General features: G+C 53.5%; 2 protein-coding genes across 9 annotated transcripts in view; both read right to left on the reverse strand.

Moving 5' to 3' along the window:
* EHMT1 (euchromatic histone lysine methyltransferase 1) overlaps nucleotides 1-18,330 on the reverse strand; it is a 110,610-nt gene extending 92,280 nt beyond the window's left edge. For 4 of the 8 annotated variants that reach the window (XM_075559726.1, XM_075559721.1, XM_075559725.1 and 1 more), the window contains exon 1: nucleotides 18,249-18,330. In XM_075559726.1, coding sequence (XP_075415841.1) covers nucleotides 18,249-18,311 — 63 coding nt within the window. In that variant the 5' untranslated portion in view covers nucleotides 18,312-18,330. Of the gene's footprint in view, nucleotides 1-13,876; nucleotides 13,899-18,248 lie in introns of those variants that run through there. The other 4 variants (XM_075559724.1, XM_075559722.1, XM_075559723.1 and 1 more) reach the window with 4 other exon arrangements.
* A 2,433-nt stretch (nucleotides 18,331-20,763) lies between these two features.
* On the reverse strand, nucleotides 20,764-27,036 carry ARRDC1 (arrestin domain containing 1). The gene is made up of 8 exons (XM_075559728.1): nucleotides 26,879-27,036; nucleotides 22,676-22,786; nucleotides 22,401-22,451; nucleotides 22,151-22,305; nucleotides 21,882-22,064; nucleotides 21,563-21,739; nucleotides 21,131-21,488; nucleotides 20,764-21,047 (listed from the first exon to the last, which is right to left on the reverse strand). Exons 1-8 carry the CDS (start codon nucleotides 26,994-26,996, stop codon nucleotides 20,983-20,985), a joined length of 1,218 nt encoding a protein of 405 aa, XP_075415843.1. The 5' UTR covers nucleotides 26,997-27,036; the 3' UTR covers nucleotides 20,764-20,982.
* Nucleotides 27,037-27,050: the final 14 nt, after the last annotated feature.

Consider the following 27,050-nt stretch of genomic DNA (forward strand, 5'->3'; position numbering starts at 1 on the left):
TGAATACATGTGGCACTTGGTGCCCAGGGCGCACATGCTGGAACACATTTAGAAATGGCATGACCTGAAACCCCAGATACAGAGCCAGAACCAAACCCATAGCCATCAACCCAATTGCAACCCATAGCAACCTGGGGGTGGGGCATGTCAAGCCCAAGAAGGCCCCCCAAAATCCAAACCAGCTAACATCATCCGTCTCACCAGAAAGCAGTGCCAGTCATCATACGAGGGGTGAATTCGTTAATGTTTAACTAAATATAACAGGCTAATTTCCAAGTCAGCAAGACTTAGCCTCATGTACTTTGGACATGTTGTCAGGAGACCAGTCCCTGGAGAAGGACATCATGCTTGGTAATAGAGAGGGACAGCGAGCAAAAAAGAGGAAGGCCCTCGACAAGATGGACGGACGAATGGTTGAAGTTCAGACCTAAGAACGATTGTGAGGCTGGCACAAGGCCAGGCGGTTTTCTGCTCTGTAGTGCACAGGGTCTCCAAGAGTCAGAACCAACTGGCATGGCTGAAAATGACAACAATTTTTGAGTTGATATATTTTGTCTACCTCACATATAATTTTATAAATCTAATATGGCCTTTGGCAGGAAACAGGTTCTCCAGCCCTGCCAGAGTGTCCCAGGCTGCAAATCTTTTTGGAAACGGCCAGCCTCAGCTTTCTCCCCCAGAGCAGCCAGAGGGTTCAAACATCCATCTTGAGGATACTGTCCCCTGCTAGAATCATCCCAAAGAAAGAAGGCGGGGGCAGACCTGGCCTGAAACGCTGATACACACAACCCTCTGAAACCCCTTCCTTTGCTAGCCCACTCCAAACAGTACCTCAGGGCAGGTCACAGGCCACCTGTCAGTCTAGGTTGTGTTGGCCTCTCCTTGGAGGTCCCACCCTCAGGGACTGGCTGCTTGTGGACTCTGCTCCTTGTAGTATTGTCCTACATGGCTAGCCCAGAGCTGTACTGGCCACCAGATTCATTCCATCAGGCCAACTTTGTGGTGTGTAACTCATACCCTCACTGCAGCAGGGTGATGGCCTCAGTGCCCTTAGAAACAATGAACCAAAGATGGCAGAGCAGCTGCTGCCCCGGGCCCTCTGCCCTGCACCCCACACTAGGCAACCATGTCCACCTTATCTGTGTGAGTATGTGTAGGATCACTTCATGACATCACTGCCCTGAGTAACACATTAGCAGAGAGAGAGAGAGAGAGAGAGAGAGAGAGATCCCTGTATGGCCGGTGCCCTACACCCCCATGTGACTGGTGAAAGCAATCCACAACCCTTGAGCCTGTCTTAGGCTGCCAACCTCTACTCGTCCACCATGCCCATGGGTCTGGCCTTGGCACGCTCACCTTCATGGTGCTCCCAAGGTTCCCACCCACCGGCACCTCACAACAGACTGCAGTTTCTGCTGGCTTGGGGTGCCTGCCACAGTCCACCATGCCCTGAGAAGGGCCATAGGAACGGCCCCACAGCTCCTAGTCCATGAACACGAGACACCCTGCAAAGGGCTACCACACAGATGGAGCTGAAATAAATCCAATGAACACATCAAGGGGCTCCCCAACGTCACGCGGAATCTGCCAGCAGCCGAGCCTCCAGCCCCACCCCAAAGATTCACCCTTCTCTCATCCACGGTCTGCTTTCTGGCCACCACGGTCACTGTGTGGGCTCTGTGGTCCTCTCCTGAGCTCAGTCTCGGACCTTGGGTCAGCCAGCCCAAGAAGGCACTCTCAACACAGCACGGCCACTGGGGCAGGACACTGAGTAACCCAGTTCCATCTAGGGCACTTGAAAGCCACGGACTGCCTCTCATCCTCCCGTGTGCAGCTGTGGCCTTACCTGGCACTACCCTTTTATTGTAAATTGCTATTCTGTGGCCCCCGGGGACCTCAGATGACCTGAGGACAGCACTGGCGAGACTTATGGAGCCCCACCCTTTCCAGAAAGTGAGAGCTGGGATGTGGGCCTAGCTGATAGGGCTGCTGCAAGGACAGACGAACATGCCACACAGATGGACTCCGAGCAAACTGACTCGGAACATGCACTCCACAGGATGACCAGCCATCACCAAAGTGACAATGTGCTAGCCCCCACTCGAGCCTCTTCCAACAGGTAAAGGCATGAGCAGGGCCACCAGTGAGCACACAGAGCTACTCGCCCAACAAGCTCACAGCCCTGGTGCTTCAAGTCCTCTTTTCAGCATGTCCCCACACACCACCTCCACTAACCCAGCCCCCAAAATGTGTGTCGTCTCACGACACAGCAGCCACAGCCTGACCCCACCCTGCCGTCTCAGCCTTCTCTGCCCTGCCAGTCCCACTGCCTCCACATGCCCACCCGGACCAGCATGGCCTGTGCCAGCCTCCACGTGCCCATGCAAACACCACCTCCTCCAGGAGCCCACACCACACCCATCCTGAGCACCCACCACCCCCTCGGGCACCCACAGCCTCCACATGCCTGTCCCATGCACACACCAACCCTTCCAGGCACCCACAGCCTCCACACAACCATGTCCACACCACAGCCTCCACACCCATCCCAAGCACCTACCATGCACTCTGGGTGCCCACAACCTACACAAACCCATCCGGAGCAATGACTGCCCCCTTGGAGCACCCATCCCCCAGTCTGTGCCCACAGTACTAGCCCAGCATAGACCAAAACCTCCTGAAGCAGCATTTTTTTACCCGGCTCTCTCTCCAGTGCAAGTAAGCAGGAGCCCAAACATATCTGTAGAAGCAACCAGCAGAGGTGGGGGAACATATAGGCCCCCACACCAAGGAAAGCCCTCAGGTGTAGACCTGTTTCCAGTTAAGGGGTCACAGTGAACACACCAATGTCCCCTTCACTCCTCCATCAGCTGTTAAGGGGGTAACAACCTTCAGACTAGAGAAGGCCCTGGCCAGCCTTCACACAGCTCGCGGGGGCAGCGTGCTTTCAGATGGGATAAGGATGGAAAGGCAGACAGCCCAGCAGGCTTTTCCTGATTTCAAAGCCCATTCCAAAGCCTGCAGCACACCACCACCACCACCACCCCAACACACACAGTGTTTTGGAATCCCCACTCGTCAAATAATCACCCTAACTTGCTGTGATCCACACAAGCAAGGTCTCTGCATAGTCCATGAAACACAGGCACCTCCCTTTCTGGTGTTCTCTGCTTCCAGACCAGATCCATCGGACATCTACAAGGAGAGCCTTCATTCCACAGCTGCTTCTGAATCCAGTTTGAATTTCTGGTGGTTTTCTGTTGATAGACTGCTGCAATAATTTCTGAATTATTTGCAGCAAAATTTTACTTATTCAATCTGTATGCTGAGCAAAAAAAAATCCAAGACACTGGACTACATGAAGAGAGCACAGTTAACAGGATTGGGCTGGTGGAGGGGGATCTGGTAACCCGTGACACAAAATGACACTTTGCAGAAAAGACGGACTAGAAGCATGGATTACACCTCAACAGAAACCAAAAAACCACTGCCATTGAGACAATGCCAACTCATAGTGACCCTTCAAGACAAAGTAAAACTGCCCCCATGGGTGTCCAAGACTGTAACGTTTTACGGGAGTAAAAAGTCTCACCTCTCTACTGCGGAGCAGCGGGTGGTTTCGAACTGCTGACCTTGCAGTCAGTAGCCCAACTTGTAACTCATTATGCCACCAAGACTCCCTACTTCAATGTAAAGAAAGAAAAAGTCCTCACAACAGAGCCAATAAGCATTATCTGACACGAGACAACTGTCTCGTGCACGTGAAACCAGGGCAAAAAATAAGGAAGGCCAAAGAAATAAAACTGCTTTGAGTAATAGTGTTGGCAAAGAATATTAAACATGCCATGGACTGACAGAGGAAAGAGCAAATCTGTCTTGTGGGGAGTCCAGCCAGAATAGTCCTTAGAAGGGAGAGTGGGGAGATTTTGCCTAACATACTTTGGACAAATTACAAGTAGGGACTAGTTTCTGGGAAAGGGCATCATGCTAGGTAAAGTAGAGGTGACTACACCGAGTCAGGTGGGCTGATCCAACAGCTACAACAACGGGCTAACACAGAAATCGTGGTGAAGGTGATACAGGACCACGCAGCATCTCTTTCTAGGGTACAATAGAAATCGTGGTGAAGGTGGTACAGGACCGCACACCATCTCTTTCTAGGGTACGTAGGGTTGCCAGAGGTTGGAACCAACTCAACGGTACCTAACAACACAGACAGACAGCCTTCTAAACCTCACATGTGCACCACTCTCACTGTTAGGCACAAGGGACACTACAGTGCAGTGGGGAAAGATGATCTTTTTAACCAAAGCTGCTGGTTTGATGGATATCCATATGGAAGAAAATTAATTCTGTCCCTACCTCACACTATATACTGAAAAAACAATGATTCCAAGAGAGCAAACTAAACTCAAAGCAAACAGAAAGAACAAAATAATAAAGGTTACAGTGTAAATAAATGAAACAGGGGAGGAAAAAAGAAAAATCCATGATATAAAATAACTGCATGTATATTCTCAATATATCATTAATAATAATATATGTATCACCATATAATAAATGAAATATGGATCTAAAATAAAGGAAATAAAATAACTGATGCTTTGAAATGATCAACAAATTGACAAATCTTTAGCTGCTCTGAGCATGAAAAAAGAAGACTCAATAGTAAAGTGAATTGTGAAAAAGCCAATAGTCAACCTCACAGAAATAGAGGATGGTAAAGGATTCCCCACAAATCAGATAACAATAATGTTGGGCATGTTCCTAGGAAAACTCAACTATCCAAATGGATGCAGAAGAAATAAAAAGTAAAAAAAAAAAAAAGAAAGAAAGAAAGAAATAGAACGTCTAAATAGGCCTACTGCAAGTAAAGAAACTGAACAGAAATTTTAATACTTCCCATGCATGGGGCAGAAAAACAAAACCTGGCTAACTGTACCAAGTATTCACAGAAAAATTAGTATCGCCCACCACAAACTAATCTGCGAAATAGAAAAGGAGAAACTACATGCCAAATCATACTATGCAATCAGTATTGCCCTAGAGTAAAACCAGACAAAGACCTCATAAGAGAAAACTACAATATCTTATTAATCACCAAAAAACCTTCAACAAAATACTAGCCAGCCAAACACAGCAATAAATCAAAAGTATTTTTCACCACGACCAAGTAGAATTTATCCCAGGAATGTAAGTTAGCTTAACATACAGAAACCAATCAATGTCATAAAGTACATTTTTAAAAGACAACTAATAATTACTACTTGACCCGACACATGGGTCATCTCAATGGGCAACGAAAAAGAAAGGACTGTCACCTTCAGTGTGGATACAACTCAATGAAAGAAGCCCAGATCCTCAGTACTCTACCAGTAGGGAACACATGGATCAATGGAGAAAAGGTTGAAGTTGTCAAGGATTTCGTCTTGCTTGGATCCATAACCAATGCTCCTGGAAGCAGAGGTACAGAGATCAAAAGACAAGCTGCATTGGGGTCTGTCACACAAGACCTCTTTAGAGTATTCAAGAGCAAGGATGCTACTTTGAGGACTGAGGTGCACTTGACCCAGGCGGTGGTATTTTCAATCATCTCATATGTATGTGAGAGTTGGACGTTAAATAAGAAACACTGAAGTAGATTCTTTTGATTATGGTGCTGACAAAGAATACTGAAGGTACTGTGCACTTCTAAAAAAATAAATCTGTCTTGGAAGACCCACCAGAATGCTCCTCGGAAGCAAGCATAATGAGACCTCCCTCTTACATATTTTGGACGTGTTGTCAGGAAGAGACCAGTCTCGGAAAGGCCATCATGTTTGGTAAAGAAGAGGAACAGGAAAAGAGGAAGGCCCTCAAGGAGATGGACTGACACAGTGGCGGCATCAAGGTGCTCAGGCATGGGAACAACTATGAGGGTGGCGCAGGACCGGGCAGTGTTTCCTTCTGTGGTGTACAGGGTTGCTACAGGTAGGAACCGACTCGATTGCACCTAACAACAACAAAACTCCTACATAAGTCGGCAAACTAGAAATGGAAACAAATACCCTCTCCTGGCAAAGCATATCTACCAAAAAACTCACAGCTGTGTGTTTGATGTGTATGTGTGTTGTTGTTTTTTTATCTTATTTAATTGGATGGGACTGAAATCTTTTCCCCAAAGGTAGGGTCACCCAATTTCTCCCCTCCTACCTAGCACTGTACTGGAGGATCCAGCTAAGGCAACTGCAGGCAAGGAGGAAAGAAGGTCAGAGGGGAGGGGAGTGAGGCATCATGATGGTCAAGTAAGAAGTACAGAAGATAACATGACCTAGTCCCAAGTAATCAACTTGAAAGCTATCAGAATAAACATGGTGAGTAAAGTGTCAGGATGCAGCTTAATATACAAACTCTGTAATATTTCTATAGAGCAACAATAAGCAAACCAGCAATGAAACATAGAAAATCACAGGTACAGTAGCATCAAAGTAATATTTGCAGGCAAATTTAACAAATGAAATGCAAGATTAAATGCTCTACTTTTAAAAACTGCAAAACTCTGCTAAAAAGGTATTAGAATTTAAACAAATGAAAAGACATCCCCCACGCTCCCTCGTGGTCTAATGGTTAGGATTTAGCACTCTCACCACCTCAGTCCGGGTTCAATTGCCGGTCAGGGAAGCTTTTCTAAAAAAAGAAAGAAAGAAAGAAAGAGAGAGAGAGAGAGAGAGAGAGAGAGAGAGAGAGAGAGAGAGAGAGAGAAAAGACATCACGTGCTCACCAATTAGAAAACCTAGTATTGGAAATATTCCTCAAATTAATCAACAAATTCAATGCCATCCCTACCCAAAAAATCCACATTGACAAGTTGACCCTAAAATGCATGAGAAAGGAAGGAACCAGAGATACTAAAGTATCTGGAGAAAGAACAAAGTTAGTGAACTCACACTTCAAATTGGAAACCTACTGTAGAACTAGTGTTGGAAATGGTGTGGCACTAGAACAAATCAATAGAAGAGTCCAGAAATAACTCCTAATATTTCTAGTCAATTAATTTTCGACAAAAGGCCAAGATAATTCCAATCATCTTTTCAACAAATGGTACTGGAACAAACAGATACCCTGATATGCAAAAAAGTAATAGCAGACTGGTGGCATGGTAGTTACAAATTGGGCTACTAACAACAAGATCAGCAGTTCAAAACCACCAGCCGCTACTTGGGAGAAAGAGAAGGCTTTCTACTCATGCAAATAGTTGCAGTCTCAGAAAGCCACAGGGGCAGTTCTACCCTGTCCTATAGGGTCACTGTGAGTCAGAAGTGAGTCAAGGGCAGTGAGTTTTGGAGCTACCTACATACTATGTTCTAAATTTAACTCAAAATAAAAGCTGAAACTAGTAAAAAAAAAAACTCTTTTAGGAGAACTACATGGGGATAAATCTCTATTACTATGGATTACACAATCTGCTGAGTAAGACACCAAAACACACAAAAGAGAAAAGTGATAAAATAGACTTCACCACAACTAAAAACTTTTGTGCCTCAAAGGCCATTATAAAGAAAATCGAAAGAAGCACACTGATGGGGGGGTAAAGCGCTCACAAGTCATGTCCACGACAAAAACTCTGTGAACAGAACACTGAACAATTTGATAAATAACAGGTGCTACAGTCCAGTGCGCCGTGTGAACTCTCAGCTGTCGTCAGTTCAGTCAGCCCGGTCTTTCCCCCACAGAGCAGCTGAGTGGGTTAAATCTAAGACATCTGAAGATGACAGGCAGATGGCTAATGAACTCATTAAAAGATGCCTGATAGAAAATAATAATTTATAATTTATCAAGGGGTCACAAAGGTGGGAGAAAGGGAGGGAAAAGATGAGCTGATACCAAAGGCTCAAAGAGAATGTTTAGAAAAATAATTATGGCAACATATGTACAAATATGCTTGATACAACTGATGCATGAATTGTTATAAGAGCTGTAAGCATCCCCAATAAAATGATATTTTAACTAAAAAAGAGAGACTAAAGATATATAAAAAAGATGCCTGATCTGTCTCTAAATATTAAGGAAGTACCAATCAGAACCACAGTGAGACACCACTTCACATCCATTTGTTGTGGCTGTTGTTGCTGCTCCTTCAGTTCTACAGGTACTCAATCTTATGCTACCTTTGAAACGGCTGAACACCAGCCAATTACTTTTGGTACAATGACTGTGTATTCCTAATTTATTTTGATTTTCAAGCACTGTTCAATATTTTTCCCATAGAATCCTTCGATACTGTTAACTTGAGACTTCAATTTTCCTCAGCGCGTTCACCTTAGGATATACCGAATGTGACCCTCCTTTTGGTTTTCTACCTCCAGGCCTTTGCACATTTCATTAGAATACCTTACTCTGTCTTCCCAAGCTATCCTTTGAGATCTTCACTTTGGCTCTTGTGCCATGTCTTCCATTTGCTTTAAGTATGTGTGATATCCTACATGCAAAAGGATAAAATCAGACTGGTCGATGTCCAAGAGCACGTGCCAGTCTCTTCCAATTAAGTCATTTCTCTCTCACCGGTCTTTTTAATGCCTTCGGTTTCCTGTACATGGATGTGCTTGATGTTCTCCCACAGCTGGGCTGATACAGCCTTTGGTCATTCGTGTTCAATGTGTTAAATATGCTCTTGACACTGTCTCTTAAGTTCAAGTGGGATACACTCATCACACTTTGCCTCTCATGGACTGGTTTTAATTTTCTTCAGCATCAACCTGAATGTGCATATGAGCAAGTGGTGGTCTGCCCCACAGTCAGTTCCTGGTCTTGTCTAAGCTTTCCATTGGCAGCCAACCACTTAATCATTGCACTTCCAGGGCTCCTTGCCCACATGTAGAATGAGCATGCAAGCTGTGGTTCGGCAGTGAGTAGAAGGAAAAAGAGCCAGCAGGACACTGTGACAGGTGAAGTTGGAATCATGGCTTTGCTCTCCAGGAGTAAATGCACAGGGGGTCCTTCCTTTCTGTCAAGGTCAGACACAGGCAAAACCAGCCAAGGCCTCAGAGGTCTACCCTTGGCAAGGGCAAGGCAGGTGGTAAGGGCACAAGAGGCCCCAAGGGTTCAGATAATGCCCTCAATTCATCCAGGCACTGGGTTACATGTACAGGCTATGTGCCATGCCCATCAAAGACAGTCTTCTCTCTCAGGTTAAATGTCTGATGGTTCTTCAATGTGGGTCCGTGTGGCCACAGATAGCACAAAACTGTGAAGGAGAGATTGCAGCACATTCCACGTATAAGAAAAAGTCACTGGGCCCAGCTGGCTGACCCGTCGGCAACTTCAGAAGCAGCCCTGCAAACCTGACTGCAACAGAGACTGTGAAAACACAGGAAGCGCCCACTGAGGAAGCAGGCAGTGTGGGGCCAGCTCCCAAGACAGGCCAAGAGTCATCTGGCTGCCCTGGTAGTTTGACTCGGCGCAGGATGAGAGGAACCCATCAGTGTCCCTTACTCAACTGGCCAGTTGCCGTTGACCCCAACAGAGGGTGACCACCAGTGACTCTGGCTGACGGGTTTTCCAGGAGCTGAATGACTTCAGGCCTTTCTTTGAGGTGTCTCAGGTGGACCCACCCCTCCTGCCTTTCTGGCAGCACCAAGCACATAACCTCTGTCCCCAGGAGACACCACTCCCTGAGGCCACCCTTCCTCCTTCCTGCCATTCCAGGAGCTGTACTTGAGGGTAGACAGGGTCCTCAGAGGGACCCAGAAAACCAGGGCTGGCAGACTGCCCTTTTTCCCACTTAATGAACTAGTGGATGCCACAAATGAGTACCAATGGCTGCCAACACCCATAGACCATTAGACTCAATGTGCCTCCTGGTAGAATGCCCAACACAGCGATGATACACAATGGATTCAAGCCACTAGCCGGCACCTTCTGAGACAGTGTGTACCCCATCTCTCACAGTGCAGCTCCTAGCAGTCACATCAAGGAAGGCAAGAAGACAGGTGGAATCCTTTCAAGAATGCATTCTATTTAACTCAACAGATCCACATAATTGATTTCACTGTGTAACCTTTCAAACAAGTACGGATTAAGCCCCCCACTGACTATGACTATGTCTCCACCCCTCGCAAGCTCAGGGCTTCTATGTGGCTAGTGGCTCCCTCCCTGGGCAGACCCCCAACCACAGACACTGCCTTCCAGCTGGATCCAACCCACAGCAACTCCAAGGGGGAGCGAAGCTGCCACAGACCATCCGAAGCTGCCAGTCCTAATGGAGTCAACAGCCACCATCCCTCTCCCTCGGCAGCTGGCAGGTGTGAAGCTGAGCACTGAACCACTTCGCCACCGTGCGGACTCCTCACACTGGCCAAAGGTAGCCCTAAAGCCCAGCTATCACTTCGCGTGGACACACTGGCACACACACAATAAAACCAATCAGCAAAATCACAGCTACATGGCACTCTGGGACCAATAAACCATCACCCTCCAGAACAGAGGGGGCAAAAAGCTGTGAGTGAAACACCCAGTGGAGCCCTGGACAACATGTACCACTTAGGGAGCCCTGGTGCCTTCGTGAGTTAAACAGTCAGCTACTAACAGCAAGGGCAGTGGTTCAAAGCCTCCAGTCTCTCTGTGGTGAAAGATGTGACCTTCTGCTCCTGTAAAGGCTCGGAGCTACGGTGCCAAAGGGACAGTTCTACTATCCTACAGGGTGACCCTGAGTCAGAACCGGCTCCACAGAAGCCGGTCCGGCTTGGAGTTCATGTGCAAGATGCTTCAACCACAGAAAAGCTGCATTTTCAAGGCAAGACAAAAAGAAGCGCACGGTTTTCAGGCCTGCTGGCGTCACGACAGTGACAGCTTCTTTGTTGCCTCTTTCCAACGAACCCCACATTGGATGCACTGATCCTGAAAGGTGCCAACCACAGCGGCAGCCTCAGCCTGTGGCCCATGCCAAACAGTGCCACTGTTCTCTGCTTCTTGGGAGTACCTCCAACACCGCAGGGGCACTGTGTCCCCACAGCGTTATTCAGGATTAGGGCATAGCACCGGCCACCATGAAACATCACTGGAGAACAGCACTGCTCCTGAGGTGGCATTTCACATCACACTGCATGCACGGCCCCCGAGACTCAAACCCGAGTCCTCCAAGGGCCTACTACAGTTGGAGAGTGAAAAAGACACGTGCAACACAGGCAACCAGTGGAGGGCACCTGGTTCTGAAGGTGAATAAACTGAAGAAGAATGTGAACACTGACCGTGTATACTCACTAAAATAGTCAGAGGAGAAAAGCTTTTAATAACTCACAGTGAGGAAGCCCGTAACAGTGGGCTACACACTGAGCTGCTGACCAGGTTGGAAGTGGTTGGAACCCTCCCAACCGCTTCTTGAAGAGACAGGTGAGACTGCCTGCTCCCATAAAGATTAAGTCTCAGAAACCCAAATTTCTTTGGCAGTATTTTCCTACAGGGTCGCCATGAGTTAGAATCAACTAGGTGGCAGTAAGCTTGAGGGGTGTCAGCGTCAGAGTCCTGGTGGCACTGGGGGTTAGGTGCTGGGCTGCTAACTGCAAGGTCAGTGGGTACAAACCCACCAGTGGCTTCACAGAGACGAGGCCATCTGCTCCTGCAGACTGACATGAAACACTAGCTGTGTCAGAGCTGGCTCCATAGCCGTGGGGTCTGCGATCAGGGAGAGCCGAGACTGGTCATGCTGTCCACACTGCAGGTGCATCTCAGGCTGACTGGCTACTGCCTGAGCTCTTTGCCCTGCTCATGGTTTTCGAAAGGTCCATCCTCATCCCCAGACACAGATGGTCACAGCCCTGGTGGCCAGGCACAGGGAGAGCAGAAGGGGAATTTCTCTCTGTTCTCACACACTTCTGAGTCTTCAACCTATCTATTCAACTATCTAACCTGCTCAAAAAAGCAAATTTAAGAGCATGCATCTTCTAATCAGCCCACCAGCCCCTCCACCTACCTGGCCCAGCCTACTCTGGCTCCCACACTACAGCAGAGCATCCTGCTACCATGGCGACCCACCCGTCTGCCCTGGCCCTAACTTACACATCTCCCAGCTCCTCCCCAGGTGAGGGTGAGGGCAGAACGGAGCAGGCCAAGTGTAAGCTGGAACAGGCACACTTCACATAGTCAAGAGCGCTCAGCTCTCTGGGATTCCTACATCTGATTTCTGAGTTGACTAACATAAGCAACATTTTGAAATGTACATACCCTGCCTCACTGTACAGGTTCCCCTTCACTACCACTCAGCTCATCTCCCTCAGGTCAGCTGCTGGAATCCACCAGCAACCCCCAGAAAGAAAGGTGTGACAGTGAGCTTCCATAACGACCGTAGCCTTGGGCATTGACGGACAGCTGTCCCCTATCCCCATAAAGACCTTTGTGGGAGGCTGAAATGGACTGGGAGGTAGGGGGCAGACTTTGGCATACTAGTGCCGCCTACAGGCATCCAGGTGGCATAGTGGTTCAGTTACACATTGAGCTGCTAACTTCAAAGTGCAGTTCAGAATCTCCAGCTGCTCTGCGGGAGAAAAAAGTGAGGCTTTCTCTATTCTCATAAGGAGTTAACCTAGGAAACTCACTGGGAGTTCTACCCTGACCTACAGGGTCACTGAGTCAGGACTGCATGGCAGTGTTTGGTTTCAGTTTAGTGCTGCCCAGACCTCTTCCTTCTACTCTGCCCCTCCCCCTCGTCCCAGCTCAAAGGGTCTGCGCTCCAGCCTCCTTATAGCTCAGCAACTGGGGGCAACCTCAGGAAATATGACGGTTGATGAAATTGTACTAGATGCAAGTATTTCTTGCTTGCTCCATGACAAAAATTTCCTCCCTGGACCTTTAAATATTCAAGGTGGTCTTTTATTTCGTACTCACTGTTTATCATCTCTGTATTATTATTATTATACTCTTACCATTTTATTTTGCTTTTTCTGTTGGGTTTTCCAGTTTGTGAAGCACAGAAGTGGATGCACGGAGATGAGAACTATTGCACAGGCTTATAGGGGAGGGAAGGTGGGGTGGGAGACAGGGAGGCGAGGGGGTGGAGGAGCAAACAATGTATGTGGGAGGGGGCAATAGAACTGATGGGGCTTACACAACTCATTTTAAAAGCAACTTAACCATGGGGGGACAGAAATATTCTAAAATTGATTATGGTGGTAATTGTACAGCTCTTCTTGATATGATTAAAATATTGAGTTGTGTGATATGGGGAGTAAGTGTCAATAAAACTGTTAAAAAAAAAAGGTGTCTCCCCTGGGGGCCCTGAAAAGCATCCTCCAACAGAGGGCTCCTCAGTGTCTGAAGCCCCTAACAGCCAAGGCTCCTGGGAAAGTGGCAACTGAGGAAAGGACCTGCAGGGTCCCAGGGCCTTCTATAGCAGGTCTTTCCGACCCCGAAACCTTCAGAGGGGCATTTTCTCACACACAAAGATGCTGAGTAAAGTGGAGGCAGTGTGAAAATTTGGGCCCTTCCCCCCACCTTCCAGGACACAGCAGGCACTGAGGGTGGGGGTTCGTGCCAGCAATACCCCTCACTCCCCACCCCGTATCACTGTGTGCAGATTAAAGGGCCCCCAACCCAAAGACAAAGCCCTCAGAGGAACAAGCAGGGAACTACCACAGAGTAGGGTTCTCAGAGACCAGCTGCAAGACTGAGTCTGATGACCCAACAGGAAGCAGCAGCAGGAACCAGTGATCCTGCCATGTTGGCACTGACCTCACGTGGCCCAAAGTCAACTGAGACAACAGCCTCAAGGGTCTCTGGGTAGGAGACTAGGGCTGGGATGGAAACAACATCTCTGGCACATTCCTGTCCAAAGGCCAACCTAAGATCCAGGACAGGCAGCCCTTTGCCAAGGGCAACTGTGTGGGACACATTTGCTGAAACTTACAGGAAAGGCTTCCGGTTTGTCCGTGGCAGAACAGACTGACACCCTCTCTTCACCAAAACCAACCTAAAGCAAGAGCAGGAAAGGAACGTAAGCCCAAGCTAGGAAACAGGGAGGAAGATGTGGCAGTCTGTTCCCATGGAGACTGGCGGTCCCCCCCACACCCACAGGGGCAGCGCTACTCAGTCCTGCAGACGGTGCCAGTTGGGTTTGGAGACGTCCGAAGGCCCAACACAAAGGGAGCCTAAGCAGCAGGGGCTACTGAACCACAGTAAGACTCAGAAAACAGGTGGCACCTCTTTCGGGGCTGAGGAGGTGCGGAAAGCATGTCAAAGTCTCCAAAGGGACAGCCAGCCTCTCAGAGCATCCCCCTCCCCACACCTCTCCTGCACACTACCATAACACCTGGAGGGGCGCCAACCATGAGCTGCAGCCAGACGTGGGTCAGCAGAGCGGCCAGGCCACCAGTGCACATGCCCAGAGCCCTCTTCCCCTGCTTCACTGTCTCTTGGTAAAAGAATGTTGCTGAGGATGATTACGGGATGCTTCTCCACAGTGGTGGTAACTTTCAGTGGAGGTTTTCAACGCGCCTCTTGAGGTGAGGAATGGGTCAAAGACCACCAAGCCTTCGGAGGCCCCCTCTGGCCCAACCCGCAACCACAGACACAGCAGCAGAGGCCAGCTGGGAAAATGCAGGGAAGGCATAGAGCAAAACCGGAAAAACCTATCGACTTTTTAAAATGCTCAGCAGTAAGGGAGAGAGCAAAGCCACAGCACGTGCAAGACCAGTTACCAAGGATGGGAGTGACCCTAAAATGATACGATGTGATAGATAAAATGTCAGTCAGAGATCTGGGAAGAGAGTCTGAAAAACAAACAAGACATGGCCCGGGGAGAAATGACTCAACTACAGGAATATCAAAAGGGGGAGGGAAGGACCACAGAGAACAAATTACCTCAGATTTATAACCAAAAATCCACACATGTGAAAGGGCCTTTCAGAGCTCTCAATACCCTCCAAGAGAGGGACGGGGCTTGCTACTCCTGCCACGAGTTGGCCTCAGAAACCCACGGGGGCCATTCTGTCCAATGCTATAGGGTTGCTTTGAGTCAGCTTCAACTCGATGGTAGTGAATTTGTTTGTTTGGGTTGTTTGCTTTAGTAACCTCACTGAGTAATGACAAAAAGGTCAGCACAAAAAGACATCCTGAACACTTGGAAACTCAAGGATGTGAAGTTCCTTAAACGTCTTGGCAGAGGGGAAGAGGGCACACGAAGAACTAACAAACCAGACTTCTCAACAGCAACCTGGGACATGGGATGATCCTGGAGCCGGGCTTCACACAGCTTTCCAAGAAAACTCAGGAAACAGGTGTGGAGAGAGAAGGAACACAGTTCTGACATACAAGGGCCACAACGCTCGCCTTCCCCAGGAAGGCACCAGAGAATATGTCCCATCCAATGGGGAGATGGTGGACACAGGAAGGAGAGGCTCAGGGATCAAACGAGCTGGGGGGGGCCTCTCCAGGGGGGCAGCAATGCCCTGGGCAAGCAGGGAGAGCAACCACCACCACCAGGAATAGCACAGAACAGACCGACCACCTGGCAAGGCTCAACAGGTGAAACACAGAAAAGCATTTCCCAGACTTAAAAGTGGACATCAGAGATCCTCCTCAGGGGCGAGAAGGGAAATGGAAAAGCAGGCATGAGGCAATTACTAACAGTGACACAAAAGAAGCCATGCCATCACTTCCCAGGTCACTCCGCCAGGAACTACCTGGCTTTACTGATGCTGACTTGAGCCCAAGCTGTGCCCTGCCAGGTCAGAGTCAAGCACAGGAGGGCTTGTGAGAACTCAGACCTTCACCCAAAGGCCCAAAGGTTGGGGGGAGGGGGGGGTTGCAAAGACTTGACAAAACAGATTATTCAGAGGCAAAGAGAATGCCCAAGAAACAGCCAAAGTTGCACAGATGTCAGGTGTCCCCACTCCCCAAGAAAAAGCAAGTGGGAAGAGTTTCCTCATTTTAAATCTCTTGGCCCTAGTGACTCTTTAGAGTACATGTGCATATTTTTATTTTAGAAAATTAACAAGACACACAGTAACAACACTACAACAGAGCAGGGGCCCTGGGAAGGACCTCCAACAGAGAAGTGTCACTGTAATGCACCCACACTGGAACAAAAGCCACAAGACTTGCCCACCCCTCTAGCCAGACCTTGGGAGCCTGGCCACATGTTCCATCCCCACAGGCCAATTTACCAAGCCACAGAGTGGAGGCGGAGAAGGATGCCCCTTCCCTCAGCAGCTCTGGTTAGTCAGAAACTATGGTGACTGTCTTTCTAGGTCAAGGGAAAGGGGAGAGTACAAATAGAGGGTTAGATCCATCAAGCACCAGGCTTGCTAGTTGAATCATAGATATTTAGTCAACCCTAACCCAGTGGCTTCCCTCCACTTAGTGGCCAAAGGCAATCCATCTCGGGTCACCTCACTTGCTGTGAAGGCAACATTGTGACAACAGCCAACAGGGACAGGGCCCTGATCCCATCACAGCCTGCAGAACAAACACTGAGAGGCAGGACTGGACTGCCCACCATGGCAAAACAGCCCCAAACGGAGGTTCTAGCCCAAACAGCTCTGGGGGTCAACGTGCTGCAACAGTGGTGGCTTGTCACTGTCCTCCAGCTACTTGGATAAGCCCCTCCTCCAGGGTTGACTGCAGCAGCATGTGTGGAGCCCTGGCAGCATAGGGGATTACACATTGGGCTGCTAATGGCAAGTGTGGAGGTTCAAAACCACCAGCAACTCCTCAGGAGAAAGAAGGTATTTGATCAACTGAACTGTGACAGCCTCAGACATCCACAGGACCAGTTCCACTGTTTACCACAGGGTCATGCTGAGTGGGAGACAACTTGATGGCAGAGTTTGTGTTTTGGGGCGTTTTTGGAGCAGTATGTGCAGGACCTGGGAAAGGGGGGCCAGTCCTCCCTTCATCTCTTCTACCTCAGCAGCCACAGTGGAAGCTCACGTTAGTCTTCTGGGCCACAGGGGAGTCTTGGGACCTGAGGACCTGAAGCGCCTACCTCAGCTGCTGGTTGTCAGACTTCCAGGAGTGAAGCCCCCAGCACCTGGGCCAGGTGGACACATGGATAAATACTGAGTGTCCCTGAGGCCCCACCCAATTCTCCATCAGGGCCACCTGGGGAATCTGGGGCCAACCCCTCAAGGCTAATTTAGGAGGCACCTACTATGTACCAGGCTGCCTACCTCTCCAGAGCCCTGATTTCAGACGTGCAAAAGGAGGAACGGTATCTGTGTCCAGGTGGGGCCAGCAGACAGCAGCACCCCACCCACCCACCCACCAGCTGTCAGTCACTGGACACAGTAGGTGCTCAACTAATGGCATCAGCCATCACACATGGCCCCTGACAGCTGGTAGCTTTACCTAAAGGACCCTTTTGTCCCCACTGCCCGGTGCATGCCTCAATATTGTGTACCAAGTAATGCTTGTTGCACTGAATTTATTAACTCCCTTACACCGGCCCGCTTACTTCCATCAATACCGCCAGAAGCTGCAAAATAAAAAAAAAAAATGACAGTATTCATTATATAAAAAGCGTTAAGCTGTAGCGGCTACTCCCGGGTGGCTCCATCACTTTCTGACCTGTCCCGAGAGTCACCTCATGGTGCCTGGAAAGACTGCTGGCGCCCACTTGCCCGAATCTTACCCGCCTGGGGTCCGGTGGGCACTGCGCCCGAGTCCCGGCCCCGAGGCCTCCGTGGAGCGGGCGGCCCGGGGAACAGCCACCGCGAGGCCACCACAAAGGAGGTGAACTTTCCGTGTCCGCGCGCTCCCCGCTGGGGCTGCGCTGACAGCCGGCTGGCCGCGGGCCGGCAGCATTGTCTGGCCGCGGCGCCAGCGCAGGCCAACTTCGCCCCGCCGGCCGGCCGCGGCACCGGAACAAAGTGAAAGGTCATCGGCGGCCGCGCCGCCCCCGCCGCCCCAAACTTCGCCGCCGCCGCGGCCCGACTTTCCTTTTGTCTGCTCGCCCCCCGCGGCCCGCGCGGCCCCAGCCCAGGCCCCGCCCGCAGCACCCCCGGCCCGGCCCGGCTCGAGCCCAGGTACGCGGCCTGCTCACCTGCCCGCGCCCCACCACCCGCGCCCGCACAAAGCGCGGCGGAGCGCGGCCCGGCCGCCCCGGGCCTTGGCCCGGCCTCGGCCTGCGGCGGCGGCGGCGGCAAAGGCAGCGGCGGCAGCGGCGGGGTCAGGCGCCCCTCACGTCCCGTGCCCGCCGCCCGCCACAGCTCGGGCACTCGGCCCTCGCCGCCGCCGCCGCTGCGGCCCCGCGCCCGCCGCCGGCCCGCTCGCTCGCTCACCTCAGCATCGGCAGCGGCCATGGCCCGGGCCCGCAGCGTGGCCCCGCCCCTCCCGCGCGCCATCGCCCCGCCCGCCCCTCGCGGGCCCAAGCCGGGCGGGGCCGGTTGGTCCCCGATATGCGCCTGCGCCAGTGCCCGCGCCTGCGCGCTGAGGACCTGGTAGTGTGCCGCCTGCGCCTGCGCACTGGGGTGCGGGCCGATGGGGAGCCTGCGCCTGCGCGCTGAGCTTCAGACCGTGCGGCCCCCGGACCTACACTCTGGGATTCAGGCTAAGGGGCCGCTGCGCCTGCGTATTGATGCCCGGCCCCCGAGGCGGCGGCCTCCTCCGGAAACCGGTTTGAGCATGAGTCGACGACGCAGTGCCTGGAGACTAGTCTTCACGTTTTCAGCCGACCTCTCATTTCCTAAAAGGTGCGTGGTGAAGGGCACCAGGCTCACGGCCTGACTTCTAACCTCGGACACATTAAATTCCTGCACCTGTAGTGAAAACCTGGAGCTACATCCCGGGGCAAGAGGCTCTTGGGGGCAGGGAGCCAGATGTGCAAGGTACTAGGACTGACGAAGGCACCTGCTTCAACGGAGTGTGGGCACAGTTTGGGGGCGATGCCCACCTGGGAGGGTCAAGCGGAGGTACCCAGTCAAGGGTGTTTTTACACTAGGGTGTCCCTGTTGGGGTCCCTAAAGTGACCAGATTTTAACATTAGTAAAGCGGGACACCATTGATAAAACTCATATCCTGGTGAAATAGCCACATGGCAGCCGAAAACCGTATACCCTAGCTTGTGCATTCTTTCCCAAAAAATCGGGACTTTTTTAAAACGCTGCGGGACTCGGGAAAAATTGTTAAAAATCGGGACGTTAGGTTCCAGGCCAGGAGACCTCCCTGGCCACTCCAGAACCCTCTCCCATGCACTGGCAGCCAGGGTACACCACTGCCTTGGGCCACCTGCTGCCCAGGAGCTAAGAAGAAAGGAAGCCAGCTGAAATGGGTTCTCTAGGCAGTCATTTGAATGTGAAGGTTGGATACTGCAGTGAGAAGAACTAGGTAGCGACCTCTGACATGCCAGTACACACAGGCACAGAAGAGAGGTGGATGTGAACCCAGACCACCCTGCCAAACCCAAGTCACCTCCCATCAGACCAGACTAGCTTCTGGGCCCTGCCCTATTTGGAAGGCCAGTTCTTGGTAGCACCACCCTCTCCACTCCTGCTTTGGGACTCCCTAGGCCCTCCCCTGAGGACACACTTATCTCAGGGAGCTTAAAGGCCATCACATCTGGGAAGCATCTCTGTACCCTGACTACTTTCATCATTTTGAAGGCATCTGACCCTGTGACCGTGCTTATCAAAAGCCTGTTGCCCGCTCCCTGCACTAGAATGCCCGGTGCCTGAAACAGCCATCTGCTATGCCAAAGGCCAATAGGTGCTCCATGAACAGGAGTGACGGTGTGGAGGCCTCAGCACAGAAATATCCACCGTGAATGAGTCTGTGGTAAACGTTCCCCTGCCTTCCTGTGAACACAAATTCTGTGTGAGTTTCATGTCACCCTTGGTGGCCCAGTGCCTCCAGAAAAGTCTATGGCTGGAAGAGCCAGGGACCGACATTTCAGGCCCAGAGAACCTCCTGCAGAACCCTTCCTCCCGAGCTCCTTGGAGCAGGTGTCACAGATGGCCCCACCGGTGGCACTTGAGGCTTTCCTACAGTATCCAGCCTCTTTCTCCACACATGTGTTTCAGCTGGAGCATGCCAGCCTTTAAAGCCTCTTTTCCTCCTGGTAGCAAGGATCAGGCATGAATGCAAAGTGCTGGACTCCATCTCCCAGCCTCCCAGGAAACTAGGGTCACAGGCCTGAGCCAGACAGTTATGCCATGAGGCCAGGACCTGCTGCCCTCCACTCTTCCACGTACAAGAAACTACCAGCGTTGCTTTGTATTTGGGGGGAGGGAAGACCGCCTGACCTGCAGAGCTGGAACATGAACCCAGAATTAGTTCCCCCTAAGGGGCGATCACTGGCCACCTTCCCTCCCAGGCACTTGGCCGGACATCATTCTTCGTTATTTTGCCCTGGGTTCTGGGGGCCAGTCCTTTGAAACGAGAGGCACTGTGCGAGTGGGAACCTAGGCACGTGTCAGCAAGGGCATTCTCCTAGGGAGGGAACCTAGAGTAGGACCTGTCCCCCAAGAACTAGCTCCCCATACAGAAGAATGGGAAGCCAACGTAAGCTCTAATAAATCAGGGGAGGGGGCTTTTTCCAAGTCCCAAAACCAACTTAACTAGTACAGAGAGCCAGGCACACAACCCAGGCACTGTCCTGGCTTAGAGGAACCTAGCGTGCTGCAGCTGCTCACTGAAGCTGGGTCCAGTGCCCGGCCAGAGGCGCCCCCTGCCAACACTGGGGAGGGCCCATTGGGCGGCAAGGGTATGCACTGGCCTGAGCCCAGAGTAGCGAACTCCAGCGGGGCTGAGACCAGCCTGGGGTGGTCGCCAGGCAGGAAGAGGCCGACCTCTGCCAGCTGTACAAATAAAGCGTTTTATTTACACCGAACCTCCTGTTCCTTGTACTCCAGCGCTGGGCATAGGAGCCGTGCGGGGTGTAGGGGGCGTGCGTGCACAGGGCAAAGGACCCAGGGGGCAGAGGTCGGCAACCAAGGGTCCTGAGTAGACCAGCCAGGCCTGGAAGAAGGCACGAGGTCTTGGGCCTGCCTGCGGCCCGGGAAGCCACCGCGAGGGCCTTCAGCTCCGGAGGCTCGGGCCGGGCTCCACACAGCCGCAGCTCTGCTCGTAGGACGGAGGGGCCTCTGCGCAGGAGAGAGTGGGGTAGGAGGGAAGGCCCAGGCTGCGCCCGCCAGTGCCCCGCCCTCCACACCCCGCCCCCACTCACCACGGGGATAGCTGTACTCTGGAGGAAGAACCGGAGGGCTGGCAGCAGGGAAATCCTTGAAGCAGGGGACAGTGGCGCCCGTGGGAATACACAAGGGAGCAGTCGCAGGGCTGCGGTCCTGAGCACGTGGTGCTGGGGCGCCTGGCGAGCAACTGGAGGGGGCAGGGGAGTGGACCTCCATACGGGAAGGGGCCACGGGGTCCGTGCCACTGGCGGCGCCGACCCCCTCCATGTCCTCTTGGGGCGGCGCCGAGGGCACCACCTGGGCACGCAGGGGGCTGGGCGGGACGTAGTTCACAGCAATGTTTCCGATGAAGACAGGGAGGGTCACTGTTGCCTCCGGAGCCTTCAGGTACACCTGAGGTGGGAGGGGCGGTGAGGCCTGAGGCCAGGAGCTAAACTCCCCTGCCCCACCTGCCTTCCCTCCAGCACCTGCAAGTAGTAGTCCACGTGGATGAGGCTACAGCCTGGCAGAGCCGACTGAGCCAGCATGGGAACCAGGATCTGCTCCTGCCACTCCGAGTGCTGCCAGGCCTTGGCGCCTGCGCCCTCCACCTCAGCAACGGTCCGCACATCATATATCCAGCGCTTGGCTTTGTAGGACACTTTCTAGAGAGGGCCAGCCTGTGAGGCACAGGGCTACCATGGACACCCCCCTCCCGGGGCCCACAAGACACCCAGGACCACCACAGCCACCCCACAGGGCCTTCAGGTCGGGGGCACCATTCCCTGGGCCACCAGGGGGGCTGACCTGCAGCAGACTGGCCACCACAGGGCCAGTGTCCTTGCCCGACTGGTTGTTGATGTCCACCTGAAGCCTCATCACCTGGCCCACCACATAGCCACGCAGGTCGGTGCTGGCCGTGAGGACCACGCTCCCCGTCTTCACCAGCTTGTAGGAGAACTTCTTGGTGGCCGTAGCCACGTTGGGGTGCTGGGAAGGGAGGGGCTTGTGGGCAAGTGGGTTGTGCCTGGGCCTTCCTGGGCTAGCAGCCCGGCTCGCCTGCCTGCACCCCTCACCTCAATGTCGGGGATGCTGTTCAGGTTCAGTGGGCTCAAGATGCAGAACACCAGGCTGCACCTGTGGTCCTTGGAAAAGCGCGGCGTGTCGATGGAGGCCCGCAGCTGGTGAATGATCTTGCCAAAGTGCCCCTCAAAGGACGTGGGTGCTGTGGCTACAGCAGACAGCACACAATGGCACCCTGCTGCCCACCTGCTCCCTCCCAGCCCCTCTGCCTCAGCCCAGGCCCCAGCCAGACTGGGCTCTCACCAGGGAGTAGGAACTGGAAGGGGAAGGTGTGCTCACCAGCAGGCAGGCTCCCTACAGAGACAAGACAAAAGGTGTAGGGGACAGATACAGGACAGCCCCCCTCCTGGCTGGGGCTCCTGCCCTGCCCACTCTGCTGGCTAGTGGAGAGCTCCGTACCTTCGTCCGCAAACAAGGACAGCACCATGCCAGGGCTTGGAGCAGCTCCTTTGCAGCCTGGCCCCTGGAGAAACCTGCCCCTTCAGCCTCCCAAGCCCAAGAGGGCTGCCCAGACTCACCCTTGTCCGCCAGTGACAGGGAGCTGTTGAAGTAGCTCTCCTCCACCACCCAGGAAGCGTCGTTGACCTTGTTGGAGACCCCGCAGGACCCTGTGCAGGTCACACGGATGGCTGCAACAAGGGTGGTCATGAGCCCCAGAGCCAGCCTGGACCCCTCCCGAGAAGAGTGTGGGCATCCAGGCAGCCCCTCTTCAGGGGCGCTCCCTACAGCCCACCTCCTGTGGTGCTCCCAGGGAGCAGGTGTGTCAAGAGCAGGATGGACTGTTAGGTCTCTCCTGCAACCCAGGGCAGTCAGGTCACCCTCATCTGATGACCCTGGCTTCCAGCCAGGTCTGGAAACCTTCAACCTGTGGGAACTCCCACCATGGGCTGCCTGGGGCAAATCAGCCAGGGTAGCCACTGCAGTTACAGGAAGCTGGCTGCCAGTCTCCCCTGCAGGAATGTAGTCAGACCTGCCTGGCCAGATGCTGCCCTGCCAGGACTGCCCACCTCACAGATGACTTGGTCACCACCACTCCCCAGTCTGGGAGAGGTACCCAGACTGTAGAGACACCCTGCTCCCTGGGGTGCCTCGAATTCCTGCCGCCCAGCCCAATGAGCCCTGGTGACTTCACTGTATAAGCACTGGGCTGCTGACCACAAAGCCACCAGTCAGTCCTCGGCTGTCAGCTCCCACAAAGATATGCAGCTTGGGAGCCCACGGGGTCAGCAAAAAAGTCAAATACTGAGTAAGGAGCCTGCAGCCCACCCCTCTCCCCTGGTAGGGCTAAGCCAAGGCCAAAGACTCACCCCTCTGCCAAGTTCAGGTGACCAGACTCAAACACCCTCCTGACAGAGCTAAAAGCAGGGCATCTCAAGTCCACCAGCCAGCCCAAGGCCTCTGATCCAGACCCCACCTGGCTGCCCCAGCCCAGTCACCAGCCATGGCTTGCTTCCTCCCACCTGGTGGCATCAGAGGCCTCAGGTGGCTCTCTACCCATGCTCCTGCCAGGCTCCAGGCTCCACCTAGAGAGCCCCTGCTTCCCACTGCACTGCCCAACCTCTACTTGTACCCCTCTCAGGGTGGGGCCTGAAACTGTTCCTGCCAGGGAGGCTGAGACAGACACCGTCTCCCATAGTCCCCCCCACGGACAAGGCACATACCCTAGACCTGGCTGGCCAGTGGCTGCTGAAACCCAAAGACAGGCCCTGGGCTGGCATTCTTGTCAATGACACAGAGAATCACAGTCTACTCTGTGTACATGCTGCACCCAAAACATCACCGGACGCAGGCGGTATTTGTCCCAGGCCTCGAGTCTAGGGACAGCGTGTGCAGCATTCGGTAACTGAAGCAGGCAGCCCGCCTCACAGGGTCAAAGGACTAACCCACTAGCCCAGTGATTCTCAACCTTCCTAATCTGAGACCCTTTCACATAGTTCCTCATGTTGCGATGACCCCCCAACCATAACATTATTTCAGTTGCTACTTCATAACTCATTTTGCTACTGTTACAGATTGGGCAATCCCTGTGAAAGGGTTGGTCGACTTTCAAAGGGGTCATGACCCACAAGTTGAGAACCTCTGCTCTAGCCCATAGGGTTGGCAAAGGCTTGCTCAGAGCAGAGGAAGCGGACAAGCCCTTTTGCTCCTCAGGGAGCAGGCAACGGGGGCACTAGGAGCTCGCAGACCCACCTCCTGTGCACCCAAAGGCCACCAACAGCAGAGGACACAGCTCCCAGCAATCAGGTCCCCAACCCCAGAGTAACCAAGCCAAGAAATCGCCAACATTCAGTCAATGCCATGGCCCCACTTTGCACCCACACCCTTCAAGTCAAGCAGCTCAAGCCACTGCTTGGCAGTGGAGCCTGGCCAGCTGTCCTCTTTCTGGCAAGCGGACTTCTCCCTGAAAGGCTGCAGGGAGACCCCAGGAGTCAGTTTACCCTGGGCTGGCCTACCACAGTGGTCAGTTTCTCCTACCCATACCGTTAGATCCTGCAGGTTCAGGTGCTGTGGCCCCCCTGCTCAAGGCCTTCCGAGGGGAATGATGGTGGCCGGGGGAGGGGAGAAGGGGTGCAGGGGAGCTTGGGCTTGGGAGCCTGCCTGTGATGGCAGGACCTGCTGCAGCCTCTTTGGAATGACACCGCTGGTGTCAGAACCTGGCAATGTGCCGAAGATGGTAGCAGAGGTAGAGGCAGGGGGCCTGGGCCCACAGACAGCAACTTTCAGAGCACACAGCCAGGCAGGGACGGAAATTCACTGGAAGTTTCTGGGCCAAAGACCCAGGCTTCCTCTTGCTTCTAGTGTCAGTGATAAGTGTCTCTTCACTAGTGACTGCAGCCTGTCTGTCTGGGCACAGCCTCAGGGCAGGATGGGGACAGGGTTTGTCCTGCAGGCTCAGCCTGGGACCCAACATCAGGGGCAGGGGCAGGGGCAGGCACAGAGGTGAAGTGTGGGGCGGCAGATATGGCTCCAGCCAGCAGGTCTGGAGGCAGTGCTGTCTCCTCTATCACTCTGGTGGTGTTGTCAACTTAACTTCCGGAACACAGGTTCTTCCCTAGAACCTGTCGGATCTCCTGTGCCCTCACCCAGGCACTGTCCATGAAGACCTTTATTTGACCCTCAATCCATCCCCCACCCCCAGATGAGCGGCACCCTGGCCATAGGCATCCCCTTCTACTAACACTGTAGCCTTCAAGCCCCTGCTCCTGTTCCCAGAGAGATGACAGGCCCACTGCCCCAGGAACAGGTCCCCAACATGGACGACAAGCAGAATAGCATCTGGCCCATGAGAGAAATCAGGGAAACCCATTGAGGGCACCCCCCTTACCCACCCAGCTGGCCAGGCCTTGGGCACCCCACCTGACCACCAACCCTGGCTCCAAGGCTAGTTTATTCAATAGGCATTTGCTGAGGCCTGGGCCCCATCCTTGCCGGGTATCCTGAGCCAGGGCCCCACTGATACCTCACTGGCCGAGGGCGGCTCTCCAGGTGGGGGTGGGGGTAGGGTAGGGTGGCGATGTCAGAAGCACAGTACCCTCTGGGCCTTCACAGCTGGGATAATCAGCTGTCCTGCCAGATCCAGAATCCTCCCCTCCTACCTAGACAGCTTCCTACACCTGAATTCCAGGCCCCCACATGTCCCAGTGGTCCCTAGACGGAGGTCAGCTAGAAGTTTTTCACACTCCACTGGCAAGTTTTGTACTGCCTCCAGCCCTGCCACACATAGCTCACACCCCTAACCCACAGTAGCACTGGGGTCATCAAGCCACCGCGAAGCTGCCCAACAAGCCCCAGAACGTTCTGTAAGTTAGGGCGCAGCATAAGTGCCCAGGAAACCCTCAGCTCAGACTCAGCAGAGGAGACCAGGGCTGCCTCTCTGGCCAGTTGGCAAGGTCCACCTCCCCCTCAGGGCCCCGTCCAGGGCCACACTTCTGCTGGGCTGAAGAGCCAACACCTCAAAGATCAAGGCCTGCCTTGGCAACCCGATCCCCAGTCCCAAGGTCCCAGATGACCATGGAAGAGGAGACGGTGGTGCTGGGGCACTGGCCAGGAAGGCTCAGGTTCAGTGGCCTGGTGCCAGGCTGGGCCAGGGACCCGGGGGCAGATGTGAGCACAGGCGTCCCAGGTGAAAGGAAAGACTGGCAAAGATCCAGGCTCCTCCTGGGCTTCCATGCGCCCTGTTGACACCCAACCACCACCCCAACCACCTGACCACAGACTGTCCTGGAACAGGGGTCTAGAGTGGGGTCACCCCGGGGGCGGAAGGGAAGACCAGCAGGTGCGAGTCGCAGCAGACTCTGGAAGCCCAAACAGGTAACTTCCGGCAAATACGAGGCGGAGTAACCTTTAGCCAGGTGGGTAAGTGTCTAAGACCCAACCGGCAGCTCTGGCGCCCCTCAGCTTAGAGGACAGGAAGAAGCAGGAGGGGCGGGCCAAGCCACCAAGACTTCCTCATCGCACCCCGCCAGGCTCGCGCTTCTGGCCCAGTGGTCGGCGGTCTACGGGGACCAGCCGGCCACTCCCGAGCCCCTGCCCTACAGCCGGAGTCCAGCGACAGGTCCAGAGCCGGGGCCAAGGGCTGCCCTACAGCCGGAGTCCAGCGACAGGTCCAGAGCCGGGGCCAAGGGCGCGCCGGGGCCAAGGGGACCTCAGCCGCTTCCGGGGTCCCCGGCGCCCCGCCCATCCCTCCTGCCCCAGACCCCAGGCCGCGCGGCCTCGCCCACCTCGGAAGGGCAGCGGCGCGCTCAGGCGCACGCACACGGCCCCGGCCAGCGGCTCCCCCGGGCTGTAGACGGCGCGGCCGTGGCTCAGGCGGATCTCGAAGAGCTGCAGGCGCCCCATGCCGCGCCCTCGCCGGGCGGCAGCGCCTTCACGCTCGCCCTGCCCGCTGCCCGC

Source organism: Tenrec ecaudatus, chromosome 10 (genome assembly GCF_050624435.1).
Source record: "Tenrec ecaudatus isolate mTenEca1 chromosome 10, mTenEca1.hap1, whole genome shotgun sequence".
In the NCBI taxonomy this organism is placed as follows: domain Eukaryota; kingdom Metazoa; phylum Chordata; class Mammalia; order Afrosoricida; family Tenrecidae; genus Tenrec; species Tenrec ecaudatus.

Bases quoted from the DNA above. Each gene is read 5' to 3' on its own strand.
- ARRDC1 (XM_075559728.1), bottom strand. From the start codon at position 26,996: ATGGGGCGCCTGCAGCTCTTCGAGATCCGCCTGAGCCACGGCCGCGCC. The intron at 22,306-22,400 runs GTGAGAGCCCAG...TGTCTGCTGTAG, and splicing joins CTTCCAGTTCCTACTCCCTG to CCACAGCACCCACGTCCTTT. The intron at 21,489-21,562 runs GTGCTGGAGGGA...CTCCCACCTCAG, and splicing joins ACGTGGACTACTACTTGCAG to GTGTACCTGAAGGCTCCGGA.